This window comes from Bubalus bubalis, chromosome 9 (assembly GCF_019923935.1).
Source record: "Bubalus bubalis isolate 160015118507 breed Murrah chromosome 9, NDDB_SH_1, whole genome shotgun sequence".
NCBI lineage: Eukaryota > Metazoa > Chordata > Mammalia > Artiodactyla > Bovidae > Bubalus > Bubalus bubalis.
In genome coordinates this window covers 99,280,296-99,302,626 of record NC_059165.1, presented here as the reverse complement: position 1 = coordinate 99,302,626, position 22,331 = coordinate 99,280,296, and the positions used below count along the sequence as shown (strand labels likewise).

General features: G+C 52.1%; 1 protein-coding gene across 4 annotated transcripts; it reads left to right on the top strand.

The window, feature by feature from the left end:
* The first annotated feature begins 46 nt into the window (after nt 1-46).
* Nucleotides 47-21,136, top strand: BRME1 (break repair meiotic recombinase recruitment factor 1). Of its 4 annotated transcripts, none has more exons than XM_006079887.4 (10): nt 47-177; nt 437-500; nt 1,029-1,080; nt 6,438-6,618; nt 9,722-9,803; nt 10,019-10,123; nt 11,560-12,828; nt 17,357-17,445; nt 20,026-20,118; nt 20,465-21,136. In XM_006079887.4, the coding sequence occupies exons 3-10, from the start codon at nt 1,050-1,052 to the stop codon at nt 20,616-20,618; spliced, it is 2,004 nt and encodes a 667-aa protein (XP_006079949.4). In that variant the 5' UTR covers nt 47-177; nt 437-500; nt 1,029-1,049; the 3' UTR covers nt 20,619-21,136. The 4 variants fall into 4 exon arrangements, with proteins under 4 accessions (XP_006079949.4, XP_025149439.3, XP_025149441.3 ...); XM_025293654.3 differs by having other exon boundaries at nt 6,435-6,618; XM_025293656.3 differs by having other exon boundaries at nt 434-500.
* Nucleotides 21,137-22,331: the final 1,195 nt, after the last annotated feature.

Sequence of the window (22,331 nt, the reverse complement as noted above, 5' to 3'; positions counted from 1 at the left end):
AACTACAATTCCCGGCAGGCAGTGCGCGAGTGCGCAGGCGCATTGCCGGCGATGGGCGGTGCCGGCAGGTTGCGCGGGAAAGAGGCGGAGCGTGCGCAAGTGGAGAAGGGAGGTTCCGCCATAGCGCGTGCGCGGCAGGACTTCGTAGTGCGCGGGAAAGAGGCGGAGCGATTGCAGGTGTGAGGGGTGGTGGCGGCCTCTGGTTTCACGGTGTGGCCGGTTCACCTGCGAGCTCTGGTCTTTCCTGGTTTAGGCAGTTCTCACTTTCGGCGCCCCGGGTAGGGTTAGGATGGGCCTGGTCACCAGAAGCCAGGTCCGCAGCACTCGGGCCTCAGACCTTGAGGTGCCCGGCCTCCGTGAGGGACAACTTTGCCTTTAATTGTTAAAAAAAAAAAAAAAAAAACCTTACAGAAATAACCGAATTATCCCCCAGCAGGTCCAGGTAGACCTTCCCAGTTCCTGGTAACGACAGAGGGACCTCAACAGCTTCTCTGGCCCAGGTCAGTTTGGGCTTGTCTGGCTCCTAGGCTGGAAGGAATGGACCTGTGGTGGCGACTCCGGCCTCCCCCAAGGCCCCAGGCATCCTCCAAAGGGCCTCCCCATCCCCTGAAAGGCCCCAGGTGTCCCCTCTAAAGCCCTCAGATGACCTTGCAGGCCCCATGTGTCACCTCGAAAATCCTGGGGTGTCCCTGGAAGGGTCCCAAGTACCCCAGCCTGGAGGAATGGAGCTTCACATAGGCTGCCCCATCTTAGAGACTAGAGGGGCCATACCCCGGCCCAGGTGCTCTCAGATTCTGGGCAGAAAATAGGCAGTTCCCTCTCTGCAGCGTGGAGAAGTTTAAATTCTCACGCCGAGATAGCCCAAGGTAGCTATGATTCCCATCCTCTGCCCTACCGGGGCTCTGTTGACCCCTGGGGCAGCCAGATAGGTCTAGGTGGGGGAGGGGTGGCCTCAGCCAAGGCCACTGGGTCCTGTAACCCAGAGATAGGAACTGCTTGTAATGATGAGATTTGCTCCTTGTTTTCAGATTTCTCTAGGGAGAGATAAAATGAGTAAGAGGAAGAAGCTTCGGACCTCAGGTATTTGGATGATCAAATGGACACGTCTTTATTGCTGCTTCTGCTTTTAGGAGGAATGTGGGCTTATTGCAGAAATGCTAAGGTGACCACACCAAGCTCCTTGAAATAACAACAACAATGATTTAATACACATGTGACTTAGTGCAAGTGTAAGTTATGGAGAAGTGCTTATAGTAAAAAGTGAAAGCTTGTGGAGCTTCCTCCAGCCTGTAGTGGGATTCCACAGCCTAGGGGAGGCCTGCAGGCTTCAGGGAGGGGTACAGGTTCTACCCAGGTCCACTCTCAGAGATGACCTGTGAATAGAGCTTGATGTGCTGGTATGTGGCTTGAGCAAAAACCCTAGATTCATCTCCCTGTGTGGTGGCAGATAACTTACTTTTTGTCTCACTTTCCTCCTGTAAGTAGGGGATAATAAAGAGCACATACCATTTCCTTTATTTTCTTTTTAAAATATTTTAAAATTTATCTTTAATTGGAGGATAATTGCTTTACAATATTGTGTTAGTTTCTGCCACATATCAACATGAGTCAGCCATAAGTATAAGTATGTCCCCTTCCTCTAGAACCTCCCTCCCACCTCCCTACCTTGTCCTTTAGAACAGTAATTCTCAACCTGTTGTGGGGAGCAGTTTGATTCCAGAGGACATTTGGCAATATCTAGAGACTTTTTAAGTATTGATTCATTTATTTGGGTGTGCCAAGTCCTAATTGTGGCATGTGGAATCTTTCAGTTGTGGCCCGTGGGATCTAGTTCTCTGACCAGAGATTGAACCCCCTGCATTGGGAGCAGGAGTCTTAACCACTGGACCACCAAGGAAGTCCCTAGAGACACTGTGGGGTTTTACAACTGGTGTGTTTGTTTGGGTGGGTGGGAGGTACTGGCATTTCATGGGTCGAGAGCAGAGATGCTGCTCAAAATCATAGCATGCAGAGGACAGCCCCCCCAGCCCAGAATGACCTGGCCCCAAATGCCAGTAGTACCCCAAATGTCAATAGTGCCAACGCTGAGAACTTTGCCCTAGAGCTCACATGTGGATTAGTATTTGTAAAGCACTGAAAGTAGATGCATGGCGGGACACAAATACATGCTGCTGTTACGATTGTCCTTTCATATTATTATTTTTTTCATTTTGAAACAATTTTGAGCTTACAGAAAAGTTGTAAAAATATTTCAGAGTTCAGTCTACCCTTTCCTCACCTTCCGCTAATGTTAAAGCCGCCCATAACCATAGGATGATGGTCAACCACGTTGTTGTTTAGTTACTCAGTTGTGTCCAACTCTTTTGCGACCCCATGGACTGTAGCCACCTCCCCCCCAGGCTCTTCTGTCCATGGGATTTCTCAGGCAAGAATGCTGGAGTGGGTTGCCATTTCCTTTTCCAGGGTATCTTCCTGACCCAGGGATCAAACCCGTGTCTTGTGCATTGGCACTCGGATTCTTTACCACTGAGCCACTAGGGAAGCCTGGATCAACCACATCGTGTAGCATAAAAAACAGGAAATAAATCTCAGTACCCTACTTCTTCCAGACTTTTTCTTTATATACACAAATACAGTGTTTTTATTGGGTGAATATAATCATCAACATACTGATCTGCAACCTCTGATTTTCAGCTTCATGGGTTTTGAAGATCATCTTTACCTCTCAGTACACATAGAGATGGAGAAGGAAATGGCAACCCACTCCAGTGTTCTTGCCTGGAGAATCCCAGGGATGGGGGAGCCTGGTGGGCTGCCATCTCTGGGGTCTCACAGAGTCGGACACGACTGAAGCGACTTAGCAGCAGCAGTAGCAACAGAAAGTAAGGGAGTTCCAGAAAAACACATAGAGAATTGCCTCGTTCAGAAGGAAAACATCCAGTATTATGTGGTATAGCTCCATTCCGCTGTCATTGGCTAAGGAATTTAAATTTCTTAAAAATTTAAGAATGATCCCTTCACCTAGTGGCTAATGAACTTCAAGAGTAGGATGTAGGGCAGGAAAGAAATCAACAGATCAAAGATGTTTGGTATAAGGGCTTCCCTGGTGGCTCAGTGGTAAAGAATCCACCTGTCAGTGCAAGAGACAGGGGTTCGAGCCCTGGTCTGGGAAGATCCCACATGCCATGGAGCAAGTAAGCCCCTGCAGCAGAACTACTGAGCCTGCACTCTAGAGCCTCGGAGCCAAAACTACTGAAGCCTGTGTGCCCTAGAGCTTGTGCTTCACAAAAAGGGAAGCCACTGCAGTGAGAAGCTTTATACCACAGCTAGAAAAAAGCTTGAGCTGGGACAAAGACCCAGCACAGCCAAAAATAAATAAATAGAATTATTAAAAAAAAAAAAAAAAAAAAGATGTTTGTGCAGAGATGAGTAACAAGCTGCTTGGAGGCACAGGAATTTCTGAGACCTTGGAGGAGGAAGCTGGGGCCAGCCAGGCCCACCCACAGTAGGTCATTCGGGGCCTCTCTTGGCAGTGGACTCCTCAGCTCAGTGGACCCTGAGCTGGCCCAGGAAAGTTCTTTCTGTGTGTCCTGGATGGGTGGGGAAAAAGAAAAACGATTCTGGCAGGTGGTGAAAGAACCCTTTCCTTCCTGATGTCTTTGGCCTTTAGTGTTGAACACAAGGTTCTGCTTTCGTTTTTCTTAAATTAATCCTGTGGGGATGGATCACAGGAAGAAAATGGGAGCCTCTTCACTCCTGTTGGTATTTTTGCTTTTTATTTGGTACTAATAAATGTCCATTGGATGAGCAAAGCAAGCTAGTGTTTGGACTTCTTAAGAAACTAAACAAATGAAGCCGCTATATTTTTGCATTTCCTGGCAGACCACAAAGTGGAAATGTGTTTGTACAAGAAGCATTCATTGGAGCTTTGCTCTGGGTGCAGTGCCAGGGTGGATCCATAAGGTGGGCGGGGGTGGGAAGCATGGTGAAGATGAGATCGAGATGAGATTTAGATCCTGCAGTTGATACCTTCAAAGTCTAGTCAAGGGGAAAGGAAAAATGCTTCTCACCAAGGGAGCTAATCAAATACACAGCAGTGGGGTAGAGTTCTAAATGGGTCCGTGTGAACTGTAACTGACAGAACTAGGAGAAATTCCAGGAAAGTCACTGTGGTCTAGTGGAACCCAAAAAGCCAAATGGACGCTGAGGAGGACCCTAGCATTAAGTGTTGGAGGAAGGGAGCTCATTCAATGGATTTGTTGTTTTAGTTATGTCTGACTCTGCAACCTCATGGACTGTAGCCCTCCAGGCTCTTCTGTCCATGAGATTTCCCAGGCAAGAAATACTTGAGTGGGTTGCCATTTCCTTCTCTAGAGGATCTTCCTGACCCAGGGATCAAACCAGCGTGTCCTGCATTGGCAGGCGGATTCTTTACCAATGAGCTACCTGGGAAACTCTCAGTGGGTTTACTTCAAGATATATAAGGAGGATAAGGGGACAACAGAGGACGAGATGGTTGGATGGCATGACTGACTCAATGGACATGGGTTTGAGCAAGCTCCAGGAGATGGTGAAGGACAAGGAAACCTGGCATGCTCCAGGCCATGGGGGTCACAAAGAGTCGGACACAACTGAACAACAATATAAGGAGCTGAGTTTGGAAAGGTCTTTGTGACAACCTCCAGAAAAATCAGACCTGAGTTTGGTTTATCTTTTTGTTTTCACTGCCTGGTCAGAGGAGATGCAGTATATAGTAGGTGTTCAGTAAGTGTTCAGGTACACTTAAGTGTGAAGGCTCTGGAGCTAGACTGCCTGAATCCTATTTCAGAGTCTTTGGTCTCTCCAGGCCTCAGCTTGCTCATCCGTAACATGGGCATAACATGAAGACTCTACCTCGAAGTTTTATAACATACCTGAGTCCTCAGGACAGTGTCTGGCATGGACCCGAACTAGAGTCAACCCTTATTATTTGTTCATTGAATAAATGGTTCATTTGGGGCCAGATTTTTGGAGCATTCTGTGAAGTCAGCCACTATTGGCAATTTCTATATAAGGGAATTCCCTTCATTAAACAAATAGAAGTTAATAAGCACCTTTAGGCTCTGAATTGCCTTCAGTGATGGGAAAGGTATTTTTAGGAATGTAGCAGGGACCAAGAGGCAACCGAGCTGAGAAGTCAGCTCCTTACCGCTCGATGACTCTGGGTCCCAGTTTTCCCGGGTTGGATATTCTGCAAGTGTCATGGAAAACCAGAGTGGTACGTAAAATTTAATGTCATCTGCATTTTCTGGGAGGTGATCTGGATTTTCTCATGCATTGACTCAGTCATCTTCCAAGTATTTATTGAGCGGTTCTCAACCCAGGAATGAAACCAGGGTCTCCTGTATTGCAGGTGGATTCTTTACCAACTGATCTGTCAGGGAAGCCCCATTATTGAGCACCAATAGTTTATTAGATGCTCATCTAGCCACTAATAAATGAGGCCCCTCTTTGCATGGACATGTTGTAGTGGAGGAGACAGTAAATGACCCAGTACATCGGATGCTTGCAGAAAAGATGTAAAGTGAATATGACAGAGCATGGGTCCTAGAGGAGTTGCTCTATAGAAAGGGCAAGAATGGCTCCTCCGGGGATGTCTCTGGTGGTCCAGTAGTTAAGACTCTTGTGTTTCCACAGGGAGCACAGGTTTGATCCCTGGTTGGGGAACTAAGATCCCGAATACCCTCTCACCAAAAAAAAAAAAAAAATGGCCCCTCTGTAGGGACAATTTGAGCTGAGATCCAAGGGAACCAGCACACACCTCTCACCACTTCCCCAGAGAAACAGTCAGCTGGACAGGTTGTCTTGTGATTCTGAGCCAGGCCAGGTCACCTCAGGATTCAGCATCTGTCATGACTAGACCACAAGTTAAAAGCCTTTGAATCCCATGGCCCCATAAGTTCATGGGTCCCACCTGGATGACAGTCCATCCCATCTCTCACTCTCCAAGCAAGCATCAGAGCAGGAATTTCCTGCCCTTTGCACAAGCCTGCTCATGTTGCATCAGCGACCCAGATGTGTTTGGTTGTTGGTCATGGCAGTGTGTGCTCCCACTGTCCCCCACCCCTTCAATTCTTTTTTTTCTTTTCATTTGTTTATTTTTGGCTGTGCTGGGGCTTCACTGCTGAGTGAGGGCTTTGTCTAGTTGCAGCGAGCAGCGTCTGCTCTTCATTGCGGTGCACAGGCTTGTCATTGTGGTGGCTTCTCTTGTTGGGTTCCGCTAGACGACACTGACTTTCCTGTAATTCATCCTAATTCTGTCAGTAGTGGCCACGTGACATGTAGGATCTTCCCAAAGCAGGGATTGAACCTGTGTCCCCCTCATTAGCATGCAGATTCTTAACCACTGGTCCACCGTGAAGGGAAGCCTCCTTAATCTTCTTTTGTCTCCAAAGCAGGAAGGGAAGGACTCCATCTTCCGAAACTTTCAAAGAACCCAAGGATAGAAGACTCTGATGGGGCCACCAGCCAGAGTTCCCTGTTAGACTCTTTGCGTCACCCTGAAGAATCAGAAGGTGGATCAGGACTCACTCCTTCTGCAGAGCAGAGTGGGGAGGAACCAGGACAGGCAGCCTCCAGGTAGGTGGCTCAGAACATCCAGCAAGTCTCTCCACTGATGGTGGGCACAGCACAGTGACCTAGTGGACGGGATGCAAAGGACGGGGAACCAGCCAACATGACCCAGCCAGTGCTGTGCCTCCCCAACAGGGGTCAGGGCCCTTGGATTGAGGTTCTTGAAGTTTTGCTCTAGAGACTCCTCTCTAGTGAGAAAAGTATATATATATATATATATATATATATATATATAAATTAAATTTTATTTATTTCTTGTTTACTTATTTTATTTTTGGCTGAATTGAGTCTTTGTTGCTGTGTATGGGCTTTCTCCAGTTGCAGACATTGGAAGCTACACTTCGTTGCAGTACATAGGCTTTTCATTGCAGTGCCCTTTGTTGTGGAGCACAGGCTCTAGGCATGTGGGCATAAGCAGTTGTAGCACACAGGCTCAGTAGTCGTGGTGCACAAGCTTAGTTGCCCCATGGCATGTGAAATCTTCCTGGACCAAAGGTTGAACCTGTGTCCCCTGCATTGGCAGGCAAATTCTTATCCAGTGTGCCACCAGGGAAGTCCTCCCACATTCCTTCTTAATGGGACTGAAGGAGTTGTGGGTCTGTGAAATAATAACCTATAGGAGAGGATTAAGCATCTTTATGTTCCAGGAACTGTGTTAATAATAAATACTTTACACACATCCACTTATTTAATCCTCATGGCACTGTGACACAGGTTTTTAACCCCATTTGACTGATGAAGACTCTGAGGGTTCAAGCAATCAAATGACTTACCCAGGGCCACTAAGCTCATACAGGGTGGGCTGCGGTTCTGGCTTCGTCTGGTTCCTGTGCTCTTCACTACTATGGCTTCCCAGTTCCCATATATTTTCAAGAAATATGTAATTAAACATGGTGGGAAGAAAGGAAATCTCTGGCGAACCATTTAGTCTCCATGGGGGTAAGCCATATGTAACTGCAGCAAAGTAGAAAGGGTTATTAGGAGTTGGGATAAGGAAAGTTCCTGCTTTCCGAAGTCTTCAGAGAAACCACTGTGGATTGGTATAGCACATTTTTTGCATGAAAAAGTAAGGCATGCGGTCAGGCTGACAGGACCATTTTCTGGGGTGCGTGTCTGATCTCAGGTCTTGGCAGTCTTAGGGCTAAAGCTGCATGTGTGATAGGAAGAGAGGGGCCACATGTCTCAGCTAAGCCACTCTCCCAGACACACATGATGGTGTCACCATGTCCCTCACCCCAGAGAGGCCATCAGGTCTGATGGGGTCATGACCGCTGCCCACCCTGCTGTCTGAGTCCATAAGAATAATCAGAACCCACAGAAGTGGGTTCCAATCCCTTTGTTTCTGTTTTTTTTTTAATGTTTTATTAAGAAATACCGCCTGTGCCGAAATGTAGCAGAAAAAAAGCAACATGAATCAATCAGCCTAGCACATTTACGTTGAGAAATGAAACCTTGCCAGTACCCCAGAAGCCGCCCAAACAACCCATCCCAATTAAAAAATTTTGAGCAGACGGTTGCTCTCAGTATCTAGACTTATTCTGTCTCCATAACCTCCCTTGGCACGATCCAAGCCCATTAGTGTAGCTTCGTGCTTTATCCTGCTCCACTTCTAAAGTTGAAATCATGAAGTTTCAGTTCCAGATTCTGATTTTTTTTTTTTTACAATATATATATCCACATTTGTTTGGATATAACCATAAGTCTCACCAGTTTTTAAAAAATACTTTATTTTTTTAGAGCAGTTTTAGGTTTACAATAAAATTGAGAGGAAGATACAGTGATTTCTGATATACCCTCTGCCCTCCCACATCCCTCGAGACTGCCATCACTCACCAGAATGGTACATTTTTTTTACCAAGGATGAAGCTACGGTAATGTGGCTTGTGGCATGTGAACAGGGAAGCCTGGTGTGTTGCAGTCCACGGGGTCGCAAAGAGTCGGACACGACTGAATGACTGAACTGAACCTACACTGACACATGTTAATCACCCACAGTCCATTGTTTACTTCAGTTTTTTTTTTAATTGTTTAATTTTGGTTGTGCTGGGTCTTTGTTGCTGCACAGGCTTTTCGCTAGTTGTGGCAAGTAGAGGCTCCTCTGTAGCTGTGGTGCATGGGCTTCTCATTGCAGTGGCTTCTCTTGTTGCAGAGCGTGTTCTTTAAGGCATGCAGGCTTCTGTAGTTGCAGCTCCCCGGCTCTAGAGCACAGGCTCAGAAGCTGCGGCAGTCACACTTAGTTGCCACGCAGCATGTGGGATCTTCCTTGACCAGGGACTGATCCCAAGTCTCCTGCATTGGCAGGTGGATTCTTATCCACTGGACCAGCAGAGAAGCCCCAAAGTTTATGTTCTGTGTGTTGTACACTCTGTGGGTTTGACTAGAGGAATAATAACATGTATCAGTGCAACAGGGCCTCCTCTCTAGTTGTGGTGTGGGCTTCTCATCGCTGTGGCTTCTCATGTTGCAGATCACAGGCTCTAGGACCCATGGGCTTCAGTACTTGCAACACATGGGCTCAGTAATCACGGCTTTAAATCAGGGGCTCAGTAGCTATGGCACATGGGCTTCTTGTCCCCTTCGGTATGTGGGATCTTCCCAGACCAGAATTTGAACCAGTGTCCCCTGCATTGGCAGGCAGATTCTTTACCACTGGACCATCAGGAAAGGCCTACCACAGTTTAGTTATCCAGTCACCCGCTGAGGGCCTCTCAATTGCTTCCACATTTTGGCAATTATGAATACACCCGTGTTTTTAGACACTGTGTTTTTTTTTGTATCTGCAACTTTTTAGCATTTGTAGAATTGGGGGCTGGGATATCAGTCCAAATGAGAATCCCTGTTCTTATTCCAGGAGCCAGTTACTGGGATTATAAGAGTAAAGTGCTGCCAGAGAAGGCAGCTTGGCTTCTAGGCATGGGACTCTGAACGGCTTCTTGGCAGTCACACGTCCCTTCTCCACCCCGCCCTTTCTCAGCAGGTGCTCCAGGGCCGCCCTCTTTGGAGACTCTGAGCACTCCTCTGCCTTTGGATTCCATTGTTTGTCTTACTACACAAGTTAACGGCATAGGAGGACTTGAGAACCTCCCCTGTTTTGTCTTTCTCCTTCCAGCTCTCCTGATAATGAAGCAGACTCTCCCTCCGGGCTCCTTGGGCAGCCAGAAAGGGAGCCAGTTCCCCTTCCTCCTTCCCAGGTGAGCCTGCTCTGTAGCCTCACATAGGCACAGAAGATGCTGGGGAGCTTGTCTGTGTCCAGCAGCAGCAGCTGCTGGTGGGAGTGTGCGCTGGGGCTGGAAGGCACAGACTGCAAGACAGAAACCGGTTTGGGGGTTTTCGTGCTTGATTTCCAAGACCTCATTCCTCCTTTATCTTTACTGCTGTTTTGTTCTTGTTGTTATCTGCTTCACAGAACTCAGTGGGGAAGTTCGTCCCCCAGTTTGCAAAACCCAGGAAGACAGTGACGAGACAAGCAGAGAGGAGGGAAGAGGGCCTCGGGATGGGGGTGTTCAGCTCGGTAAGGTCCTACCATCAGCCAGGCTGAGCTCTGTAGATGTACCACCTCTTGGCCCCACCTCAGCAGCCAAGTTCAACCTTGGTTTCCTTTGACAATGACTAGGCTTCCCAGGTGGCTCCGTGGTAAAGAACCTGCCTGCCAGTGCAGGAGATGCAGGAGACACGTGTTTGATTCCTGGGTCAGGAAGATCTCCTGGAGAAGGAAATGGCAACCCACTCCAGTATTCTTGCCTGGGAAATCCTATGGATGGAGGAGCCCGGTGGGCTACAGTCCATGGGGTCGCAAAGAATCAGACACGATTGAGCATGCACACAGCCCTGCACTTCTCCACAGCCCCGCCACCACCACATTTAGCACTAAAGGCATCTGTGGACAGCAGGGGCTGTGTCAGCAGCCTGCGGGCCTGTGAGAGGCGCTCGGGGCAGCGTGCCTGCACTGAAACTGTGGAGGCCAGAGCTCTGTGCCCCAAATTGGGTGAAAGTAGCGAAACTCAGAAAGGTAGCCTGAGCATAGCACAGGGAGCTCACCTCAGTGTTCTGTGATGACCTAGAGGGCTGGGGTGGGGGACGAGGTAGGAGGGAGGGGATTTTATATATATATATATATATATATATATATATATATATATACACACACACACATACACACACACATATATATATATATATATAAAATTACAGCTGATTCACATTGTTGTATGGCAGAAACCAACACAATATTATAAAGTAATTATCCTCCAATTAAAAATGAATTAAGAAAGGCAGCCTGAATTTCTGTCCCTAAACCCCTTTGCCTCTCAGAAGCTTTTGCATGAGCCGAGGGGGCTCTTACAGCATGCTGTCTTGTCCTTACCCCTGTGAGCTCCTGGGGTCACGATCGCTGTCTCTGGAACACATTCCCCTAAAAAGTGATTGGTAGGCATTCCCAGCAGCTGTGTTTGTAATTTCCACAGACCAGAAACACCCCACGTATCTTTCAGCGGGTGAATGGTTGAACAAATCGTGGTTCATTCACACCACAGAACACAATTTCCAAAAAAAGGAGCAAACTAGTGTGATACATATAACCACTTGGATGGATCTCCAGGGCATTAAGTAGACTCAGAGGAAGGTGTAAAAACCATATGGCCACAAGTGTCTGTTGATGGATGAATGAATTAAACAGAACATGGGTAACATCCATAAACAGAACAGATATTTGTGTATCCACGTTCACTGCAGTATTATTCACCTTGAACTCAGGTCTCCTGCATTGGCAGGCAGATTCTTTACCGCTGAGCCACCAGGGAAACCCACCCAGGATCCACACAGATCCCTGTTTGGAGGCACTGTCAGCCTCGTGGCATCTGAGGCTTCATACGGGGCAGTGATGACTAGAAAAGTCTTCAGAGCAGTTGATTATTGAAGGCCCAAGGCTGAGTCTTTCTCTCTCCACAGGGAACACTGCCAGAACCCAGTGCACAGCAGACCAGGAGCCAGCCTCAGGAAGAGTCCCCAGGACTTGCCCTCCAGGAGGCCAGGGACCCAAGACACCAGACCCAGGCAGATGGCACCTGCACCGAGCCCAGTGGCCTGAGCCCCATGACCCATGGGCCCAGTGATGCGGATCCTCAGCCCTCCGTCTCCACCAGCGCCTCCCCAGAGTCGGGGACGGTGCCCTCGGCCTCAGAGAGAGCTGGCCAGGACTACCTGTCAGAGCCTGGGACCAATGTGCCCAAGGGTGGAAGCACGGAGGAGGGTTGGGCTCCAGGCAATCAGGGCCAGAAAGGGCCCCTGCCAGGCAGTGACTCTGGAGAGATGGGGCCAGAGCGAGGGGCCCCCCAGCAGGGAGGTGCCCAAGGGCTAGCAGGTGCTGACCAACTTGAGGGGCTCCGGGAGGAAGGAGGTAGCCTCCTGGGCCCAGAGCCTCCATCTGCAGCCCTGGGCCCTCCTCTCCCCCTGCAAACCCTTGGCAGGGAAGCAGAATGGAGCTGGAGCGGCCCTCGGTGCCCACCACTTGGGGCCATTGTTATTGCAGATGTGAACACAGACCCTGCTGAGCCAGAACACAGGGCTCTGAGGGTGGCCGGGCCAGACAGGGAGGTCAGCACCAGGGTGCCCGCCTCTCCCAGTGGGAAGGCTCCCGACGCAGGCTGCAGCGGGGCACTGCTCAGCTGCACGCCTCTCACTGCGGTGACCAGTGGAGGCAGAGGGGAGGCACAGTGGGAAGACGAGCCCCCTGGTGACAGCCTGGGGTGCTTTGCAGCCTCCCTGCCTCTGCCTCATGAGACCCAAGAACCCACACTAGGAGCTGGGGATCCCAGCCCTTCAGCCTTAGAAACGGGCCCAGATGTTGGTCAGACCCAGGTGCCAGGCCCGGATCAGGAAGGGTTGGGAGGTGTGCGCTCGCAGCCTGGGCTGTCACAACCTGCAGCTGAGCTACGGAGCCCGAGCCGCAAACAAGACCTCCAGGGGCTCGGTTTGTCCCTCAGAGCCTCTGCCACACTGATGTACCAAGAAGCAGTGGGCGGCCCTCCCCAGGATGCTGGGGCAGGCCAGAGCAGCCCAGACACCCCCACAGGCCCTGTAGGCCAGCCCTGGCGCCCCGCTGACTCTTCCAAGCAGGCCATCTGGGAGGGGTCACCAGCCATGGAACTCGACTTCCTGCCAGACAGTGAAATACAGGATGCCCTGGAAGCCCCTGGCTTTGAAGCCCCACCTGAGCAGGTAAGAACTTCCCCCATTTACAGCCACATGCCCCAGGGCACCGGACGGCCACGAGCCCTCCCAAAGCATCCAATAGTTGGGGGAAAAGGGGCACGTGGTGACCTGTTTATACAGCAGATGAGTCCTGGGGTCTGAGTCACGGCTTCAGTGGGTGTGGAGCCAGTGACGTCCTGGGAAGGTTAGACCTGCCTTTCTCTTAGGGGCCTGTCCGTCTGGGAGCTGAGGAGCCCCGAGGCGTGATACACACACGTTTTGTTGGCCCAGGCAGCGCCCCCGGTGTACCTGCGTCCTGCACACCTCAGTGCCCAGCTCTGCATGGAGGTTCCTTGGGTGTCTAGAGGGCGCCAGACCACAAGGGGCTACCTGAAGAAGCGAGGGCCCTCAGAACTGGGCCCATGGGAGGGGACCTCACCCCCCTGCTGGGAAGAACCTCTGTCCATCTTTAGGGTCGCCTGATACCATTCTTTTTCAAACATACACATGGACTTTCGTTTGTCTGCTGGAGTTTTTGTTTATTTTTCACTTACTGTGCTTTGCAGTTGGTTTTTTGTTTTTTCTTTTTTTTTTTTTAATTTTATTTTATTTTTAAACTTTACATAATTGTATTAGTTTTGCCAAATATCAAAATGAATCTGCCACAGGTATACATGTGTTCCCCATCCTGAACCCTCCTCCCTCCTCCCTCCCCATTCCATCCCTCTGGGTCGTCCCAGTGCACCAGCCCCAAGCATCCAGTATCGTGCATCGAACCTGGACTGGCAACTCGTTTCATACATGATATTATACATGTTTCAATGCCATTCTCCCAAATCTCCCCACCCTCTCCCTCTCTCACAGAGTCCATAAGACTGTTCTATACATCAGTGTCTCTTTTGCTGTCTCGTACACAGGGTTATTGTTACCATCTTTCTAAATTCCATATATATGTGTTAGTATACTGTATTGGTGTTTTTCTTTCTGGCTTACTTCACTCTGTATAATAGGCTCCAGTTTCATCCACCTCATTAGAACTGATTCAAATGTATTCTTTTTAATGGCTGAGTAATACTCCATTGTGTATATGTACCACAGCTTTCTTATCCATTCATCTGCTGATGGACATCTAGGTTGCTTCCATGTCCTGGCTATTATAAACAGTGCTGCAATGAACATTGGGGTACCCGTGTCTCTTTCCCTTCTGGTTTCCTCAGTGTGTATGCCCAGCAGTGGGATGAACCTGTTTTTTCTTTTACAAATTGAAGATTTGGGGCAACTCTGCTGTCAGATGATGGTTAGCATCTTTTTATTTATATATTTTGCTGCGCTGGGTCTTCGCTGCTTTTGCGCGGCCTTTCTCTCGTTCTCAGCGAGTGGGGGCTACTCTTTCGCTGGTGCAGTGTGAGGGCTTCTCACTGCAGTAACTTCTCTTGTTGTGGAGCATGGGCTCTAGGGCTTGAGGGCTTCAGTAGTTGTGGAGCAGGTCCTCAGCTGCCCCGGGGCATGTGGGGTCTTCCTGGACCAGGGATCGAAACCATGTCCCCTGCATTGGCAGGCAGATTCTTATCCACCAGGGAGGTCCTGTCTGCTGGCATTTGCAAGGGCTTTCCTTCGGGGATCTGCCCACCTGAGCCTCAGTGTTTTGTGGCCTCACGCTCAGAGGTGGGCGGTTCTCTTTCCACACACAGGGTATGGCTGAGAGGCTGAGGAAGGTGGGGCACCTGCCTGCCATGAGGCAGCCGGGAGGGAATCATGCCCAGGTGGCCTGATTCTACGGCTGTTCCTCAACCGTTCTGAGCTGGAACCAATACAGAGCCCATGTCACTTCACAAACGTGTCCTCCATCTCTTTGGCCATCCTTGTTTTAAAACTTTATTTTTTGGGTGTTTGAAAAAAATTTTTTTCAACTTTTATTAATTTATTCTTTATTTTGGTTGCTCTGGGTCTTTGTTGTGACATGTGGGCTCTCTAGTTGGGGTGCTCAGGCTTAGTTGCAGCATGTGGGATCTTAGTTCCCCTACCAGGAATCGAACCTGGGCCCCCTGCATTGGAAGCATGGAGTCTTATCCGCCAGACCACCAGGGAAGTCCCCTGTTTGAAAATGTTTTTGAGGTTTGAGAGCCTGCTCTGTGGCATGAGTGAACAGATCTGGATGGTCTCTGCCCCCATGAGGTTTTCAGTAGTGCCATTCCATCTGCCTCTCCCAGAGTGAGCATTTTGTACCCTGTCATTTCTGCCCTTAAAGAGTCTCTTCCTAAGATGCAGCCCCCAAACAAGCAAAGGACATCATCTGGTGCCCAGCTGGAGGAAGCCAGCTGTTCCAGCCGTGGAGGGAAACCATGTCTGGGTCGAGGAAATGTGGGTCTCAGGCGCTGCCTTCCCAAGGGATGGCCAGGGGTTGTTTGTGACACAGGCCTCCCTGCCCTGGCTCCAATTCTTTGTACTGTGCATCGCATGTTGCTGTGATCACCAGACAATCAAGATTACAGAAAGCGAGTCACAGTGTGGCTAGATCGTAGCCTTTAAACACAGATGCCCCGGAGAGGTAGGCACTCAGGTTCTGGACAGAGCTGAAACGTTGTAATTAAAGCCCCAGCCCTTGAAAAATGCACACCCCTCTCTTGGAAAGAAGAGCTGGGTCATCCCCAGTCTCTGCCCTCTTGGGCCGTGGCTGAGGGAGAGGGCTGGGGAAGCAGCTGGAACCTTGGGCGCGTCTAGCAGGCCAAGGAGAGCCCTGCTGGACGTGCCGCCAGCGAGCACACTCAAATCACCACCGAGCCGGGAGCGCCAGGAACCCAGCAGCGCCCAGGGTGGACGGGCCCGCTGCAGGAGGCACTGCCCTGGCAGGGCCGCGGATGCCCAGGCACGCTCTGTTTTGACGCTGGGCCTTCCTGAACAAGTCGGGGCGACCCGAGCACAGGTTCCCGTGGGGAGGTTCCAGAAGGCAGGAACCCTCCCTGGCAGGAAGGCCCTGTGGGAACAGAGTGCCGGTGGGTGGCGTCTCGGCCTGCGACCTCAGCGTGCTCAGCTGTGAGCTCCACTGCTGAGGGGGGGGCCCTGGGGACTCGCAGCAGTGACAGGCTGGCTGCACACCCAGCTGCCCTCTTATCGTGGCTCTCTGGGGACATGATGCTCACCCCAGGGCCGGTGGAGCCCCCTCTACTCATAAGGAGGGCCGCATTTAAAACCCTGGCTCCCACGTCCCTCTCATGGCCCCCGTGGGTGGCCTCCGAAGGGGGAAGCTGCACTACTGTCCCTTCAGGACAAGCACTGCCTTTGTCAGGACAAACTCCTACACAGCCCTGGTAGGAGCCGTGGTCCCTGTTGGGAAGGAGAGCATTCCTTATGACCAAACTTAAGTGAATCTGTGGCATCGAGTTTTTTTTTTTTTTTTTTTAAATTTGGCTGTGCTGGGTCTTAGTTGCGCCATGCAGAATCTAGTTTCCTGATCAGGGATCAGACCCGGGACCCCCTGCATTGGGAGCGAAGAGTCTTAACCTCTGGACCACCAGGGAAGTCCCTGAATTGTATTTTAAGTCACAGAGTTGCCTCCGTGAGAGTCGGCTGTGTGCATGGGAGAAACTACTGCCTAGAACAGTCGTGCCAACCTTGGCACTGCTGGTGTTGGGGGCCTGGCCGCCGTCCTGTACATGGAAGGGGGTTGAACAGCATCCCTGGCCTCCAGCCCCCACCCTCTGAACACAAGGAGCACCCTCTTGCAAAGGCGTGACAACCCAAAATGTTTGCAGACACTATGATGTGTCTTGGGGCTGAAGTCATCCCTGAGTGAAAGCTGCTGGGCTGCAGACAGTTCTTCATGTCCATTCCTTTGTATCCCGGGACCCTCGGCAGGTTGAGCTCAAACCCTTCACGGCATCCCCCACCCAGGACTTGTGTCTCCTCAGAAGAACAGACAGCCCTGGGCCAGCCGCTCCGAAGAGGCAAAGAGCCGTCACCTGCGCCACTGAGCCACTGAGCCTGACATTTTCCATGAAAATTAAACCACCGTTGACCTTTAGAAATTTAAGCTTCTCAGGGTTATCTGGCTCTCTCTCCCCCGTTAATTATGAATGTTCCCTTCAAAATGTATTTGCAAAATCTTTTCCTTGACATGAAACTCGGGGCTTCTCTGGCCGACTCTGCCCCTCCATGCCAGCCGCCCACCTCACCACAGTCAGCACCCCCGGGGTCCTCTCTGACCCCTCCTAGATACCGCAGGACAGGCCTGAGACCACACCAGGCCTCAGGGGTCAGGGACAGAGAATATGGGATGGAACCACCTGCCAGTGGCTCAGATCAGCTTGTCCGAAGACTGGGGCCCAGGAGAGGACCCCAGGGTCAGGCCCAGTATCGAGGAGGGAGGGTGAGAGCCGCCGGACTGGTGGCCTGCAGGTCTGGCTGTCACGGCGTCTGTCCCCCACACCACTTTTCCTCTGCAGGAGGAAAGCACGCCTCAGCCTTCCGAGTGTGGTGGAGGAGAAGCCAGACCTGCGTGGCTCCTCTCCTTCTCCCAGCCGGGTCACTCACATGTGTGCGCGCTCTCCTTTTCCAGTTGTTTCCTGCAGGAGGCGAGCTGGACCCCTGCCGGCCTGGCACCGGCCCACGTGCAGACAGAGGCCCCTGTGCTGAGGCCCAGCCGAGGTAAGCAGAGTGGGAGGCACCGTGGGACCTTGCCTTGGCCGGAGTCCTCCTCTTGTCTCTGGAAGGGGGAGCGTGGCTGCTTTCCTGGGGCTGGAGCCCCCACCTCTCCCCCACCCCAGCCTTTTGAGCTCCCACTTTGTGAATGAGAGTGATGGAGGTGACCCTGGCTCTCCCTTGAGGGGCCTCACTTTTCTCTGTCTAATAAGGTTGCTAAGCCCTGAATTTCTTACTTATGTGGCTGCGCGGGGTTGTAGTTGCAACATGCTGGATCTAGTTCCCTGAGCAGGGATCAAATCCAGGCCCCCTGCACTGGGAGCATAGAGTCTTAACCATTGGGCCACTAGGGAAGTCCCCAAATTTTTTCATTTTCGCTTTTCGGCCATGCCACTTGGCATGGGATCCTAGTCCCTACCGGGGTTCGAAGCCAGGTCCCCTGCATTGCAATGCGAAGTCTTAATCACTGGACCGCCAGGAAGGTTCCCACTCCCACTTGCAAACTTCCCATGCCCCCTGCTCCCTGGGAGTGGAGAACTCCCAGTCAGCACCCTGTACCCAAGCTGGCATCTCTCCCTAGGTCCCTTGGGATGGTGCCCCCAGCTCTGTGGTGGTTTGAATGCATGTTGTGCGTTTTATTGGAGAGAAAGTCCAGAGCTTTCCTTGAATCTCCATGGAGGGAGTGGGGACCCAGTCAGAGCTCGGAGCCACTGGCCTGTGTGACCTCGGGGCCACCCCTGCTCTGGCACCCTCGGGCCTTCCAGAGTCCCCAGTCTGTCCCATCTTCTTTCCTGCTTGGTTCTGTTCCCCAAGGCAGCCACCTTCTCTCCCTCCTACAGGCACCGGGTGTGCTCCTCCAGCCCATGGAGGTGTGTGTTGGGAGGGTCCTCTCTCCCCACCCCAGAGCTTCCCTCTCCCAGTCCATCACCTCCGTTCATGTCCTTTCTCCCAGACTTGCTGACCGCCAGCACTGGGCGACAGTCCTCTCCTGTTACCTTGTACTTAAACTGCAGAGCGGTGGCCGATTGATTATTTATGGCCAAGTTTCTGTTTCTGTCTGGCAGGTGTGGAGGAGAGATGAGGGATGCAACCCTTGCCGGAATTTGTCTCCTTTCTCTTCCTCCTGCTCCTCCTCCACAGGGAAGAGGGGGGCATCCCACCCCCTTCCCTTGCACACATCTGTGTATAGTACCTGTGGTACCACACGTTGCTTCCCCTGACAGACACACGCACCCGCTCCCTGCCTGGGGACCAGAGGCAGTTTAATCAACGTGGCCCCACTGTTGTTTTTTTTAACATTTATTTTTGTTGTGCTGGGTCCTTGCTGCTGCTCACAGATTTTCTCCAGTTGCAGAGAGCAGGGGCTCCTCTTTGTTGCAGTGCACAGGCTTCTCACTGTGGTGGCTTCTCTGACTGCAGAGCACAGGCTCTAAAGCATGGGCTTAGTGGCTCCGCAGCATGTGGAAGCTTCCCAGACCAGGGATCAAACCCATGTCCCCTGCACTGGCAGGCGGATTCTTAGCCTCTGAACCACCAGAGAAGGCCCCTACTATTGCTTAAGCAAAAAGGAGGGAGATTCGTGTGTGAATCTCTGACGGCCTCAATGCAACCCCACGTGGATGGCTGGAAGCCCCCAGGTGGGTCCTGGGGTCTGCTTCTATGGCCCTTGGCCAAGAGAGAAAAGGCAAGAAACTGAGGCCCAGGCTGACCAGTCATCTCAGGGTGACTAAAGCAGGGGGAGCAGAACCACAGTTCCTCTAGTGACAGCCCAGGAATCTGCTAAGCTGTATGACCCTCTGCCCCCTCTCCCCACAGGCTATACCTATTAGATACGGTGGTGCCCCGCCTGTCTACCCCTTCTATAGGCACTGATGCCCTCCAATGCCAGGTCTTCCAGGACCTGCTCTGGGCACTGGGGAGAAACACAGAGCTTCTCCCTAGTTGGGTGGGAGCTTGGGGGGTGGTGGTGAGCAACAGACAAATCATTAGCTGGTCAGATGGCAGAGTGCTGGGGAGAAAAAGACAGCAGGGGAGGGGTTAAGATTTTAACCTGTGGTGGATGGGGAGGAAGAGGGGGGTCGCCCTCCTGGCTTCTCCCTCCCTCACCCCCACGGAGGAGACATTCTGGAAAGAACATTTCAGAGCCCTAAGAAGTGCTACGGGAATGGCCAGGGATTCAGTGTGGCTGGAACAGGGGAAAGAGGGACAAGAGGGAATGGGTGGGTCTGGAGGTACAGTGGATGGTGTATGGCTGCGGGGAGAGATTTGGGCTGGGTTTCCATTTCCACAGCCCCCCGCACCAAGTCACTTGAAGGGACAGGATATAAGGGCAGGAGGTGGGGGCCGAGGAGGGTGTGGCAACTGCCCCACAGGAGCCACCTGGTGGGGGAAGGGGCTGGATTCTGGGTGTATTTTCAGCGGTAGAGCCACGGGGCTGGCCATCAGGACCCTGCCTGGTGGGAGGGGGCGTCATGGCTGTCAAAGGTGTTCATCTCTGGAGAGATGGCTCAAGGCTCAGCAGAGCGCCCCCAGTGGAGGCTGGTGGGGCTCTCCAGTGAGCTCTCCTCCTGCCTCCCTTCCCGCCAGGACACAAGTGGGGATCAAGACTTGTGAGGCCGCCAGCATAGAGGACGCGACAGACACCGTGCGGGGCCTGGTCATGGAGCTCTCCAATCTGAAGTAAGGGCTGGGCTGGCACCACGGACCCACAGTCCCTGGGACGGGCAGAGGGAATGGAGCTGGGGGCGGGTGATGGAGGCCCCCGTGTACCAGTGATCTGGGGGAGCCAGGCTGGGCCCAGCCCTCCCGTGAGGGGCCTCTGGGAAGCTTCTCCTTCACAGAGTTGTCAGGCTCTGAGGAGGGGCTAGAAGGGTCACAGCCTGCCTGCAGCAGGCTGATGCGGACTGTGCACACGCCTGTGCTTATGTGGGTGTGACCCGAATTCCCATGAGCGAGTGAGCTTATGTGAGCAGCCCAGTGTGCCCGAGTGTGAGGTGGGGCACAGCCCAGGCCTGTTTCCTCCCAGCCGGCTGATTATGAGCACCCACCGGGACCTGGAGACCTTCAAGCGCCTCAACTACTACCGGAAAGCAAAGCCGGCCGGGAAGGCCCCCACACCCTACACCGCAAAGGGGGCGGGGACCCTCCCCCGAGGGGAGCAGTCCTGGAGGGATCTGTAGCTGGTTCCAAACTGCCTGGGGTTGTGGTGTGTGTTCCTGCAAGCTCACTGGCTCCCAGAAATGTCCTGCCCAACAGTGGGGAACAATCCCTCTGCAGACCCTGTGTGCTTGCTCCCCCCACCCTGCCATCTTGACCTTCTGACATACCGGTCCTGGGGGCCCCAGAAACCTTCCCTCAGCTGACCAGGAAGTCAGCTTCCCACGGGAAACACAAGAGGCCCTGCCTCTGTCATCGGCCTCCCCTGGGAGCTGCGTGGGGCGGGAACCTGCTCCTCCCTGTGGCAGGCCTTCTGGGGCCCCAGGAAGCCAGCTGCTTCTGAGCCAGGGGCCCGGGGCCACCCAGATGTTTATCTGAGTTTGCAAATTTCAGCTCCTTAGCTGAGGTTACTGAAGGTTCAGAATTTGTTTCTTTCCTGAAGGAGAAAAGGGCTCGCTTTGTTGGTCATACCCTTGTTTTTCACCGGATTTCCATTTCTTCTGGGAAGCCCATTAATAAATGATGCCTTAGCCAGACCTCAGACCGTGTGACCGACCTGTTTGCAGTTGGAGGCGTTTTCAGTTCCTTGATGGCCTGCCCACAAACCTCCCTAACCACCTCTTTCTCCTTCTGTTTCTCATGCTCTTTGTGAAGACAAGTTGGTGTACTGCCAGGGGCCCCCACTCCCAGATGGAGTCTAGGGGTCCCCATGCGTTAGCAAGTGTCAGACTCTCCTGGAGCAGGTGGATATGTGCAGAGATGTGCATGTGCACAAATTCCAGCACACAAGTATCTGTGGACCAATCAGCCCACTGAGACATCTTGACTGTCCAAGCTGGAGTTCAGTGCTGAGTTGGCCTTGCCTCTCCTCTGTGGGACAAGCTGCCGAGAAGCCCTGGTCTAGGAGGTAACCCTGGGTGGGAATTATTACTGATGCAGACACAGCTAATGCCTGGAGGGTGCCGAGGGCAAGCGTGCGCACACCCTGCCCCACCAAACCTCACCACAGCCCCAGTGAGGTCACATTGTCACTAGCAGTCCCAAGTGCTGCTGTCAAACCCGTTTTGCAGAAGACATTGCTTCTGTTAAACAGGTCACCACTAGGTGGACCAGACCCAAGACTAATTTGTTACTCTGCCTGTCGCCCCTGCACCCTAACTCCTAGGACCAAGGCAGGGAGGGCCCTCCTGCCACCACCTTCTTATACCTGGTACATCCCATTCAGGTGGCTCAGAGTCTCAGAGTCCCCCAGCCTTTTTACCCTGCAGAATGTACAGCCCCTTCCTTGAACCCACCAGAATGTGCCCAGTCACCCCGTTCCCTGGGTCTCAAGCCCCAGTGGCTCTGGCTTATACAATTAGCATTTGTACGTAGCTGAGAGTGGCTGGGGTACTGTGTCCCCTGACTCCATGTGAAACCCTTGGCGCTGCTGAGGAGGCCTCCCTCATGTCTTCTTTCTCCTCCTTCCCTTTTCTCTCCAAGCCTGGGCAGTAGGCTGTCTTCAAGAGCCGTCTCTGATCCCTGGCTCACCGCAGCCCTCCTCAGGTGGCCTTAGGTCCCAGATCAAATGGCAAAGCCAAGGGCAAATTCTGGGAAGTCCAAATTCTGCCCTGACTCAACCCCAGGAGACCTTGTAGGAGAACTTGTAGGCTGGGGGTGGAGACCAGGCTCAGGCCAGCCCTCAGATTGGGGAAGGAATGTGGACTGGCACTTCTCACCTGCTGCTCCCTCAAGGC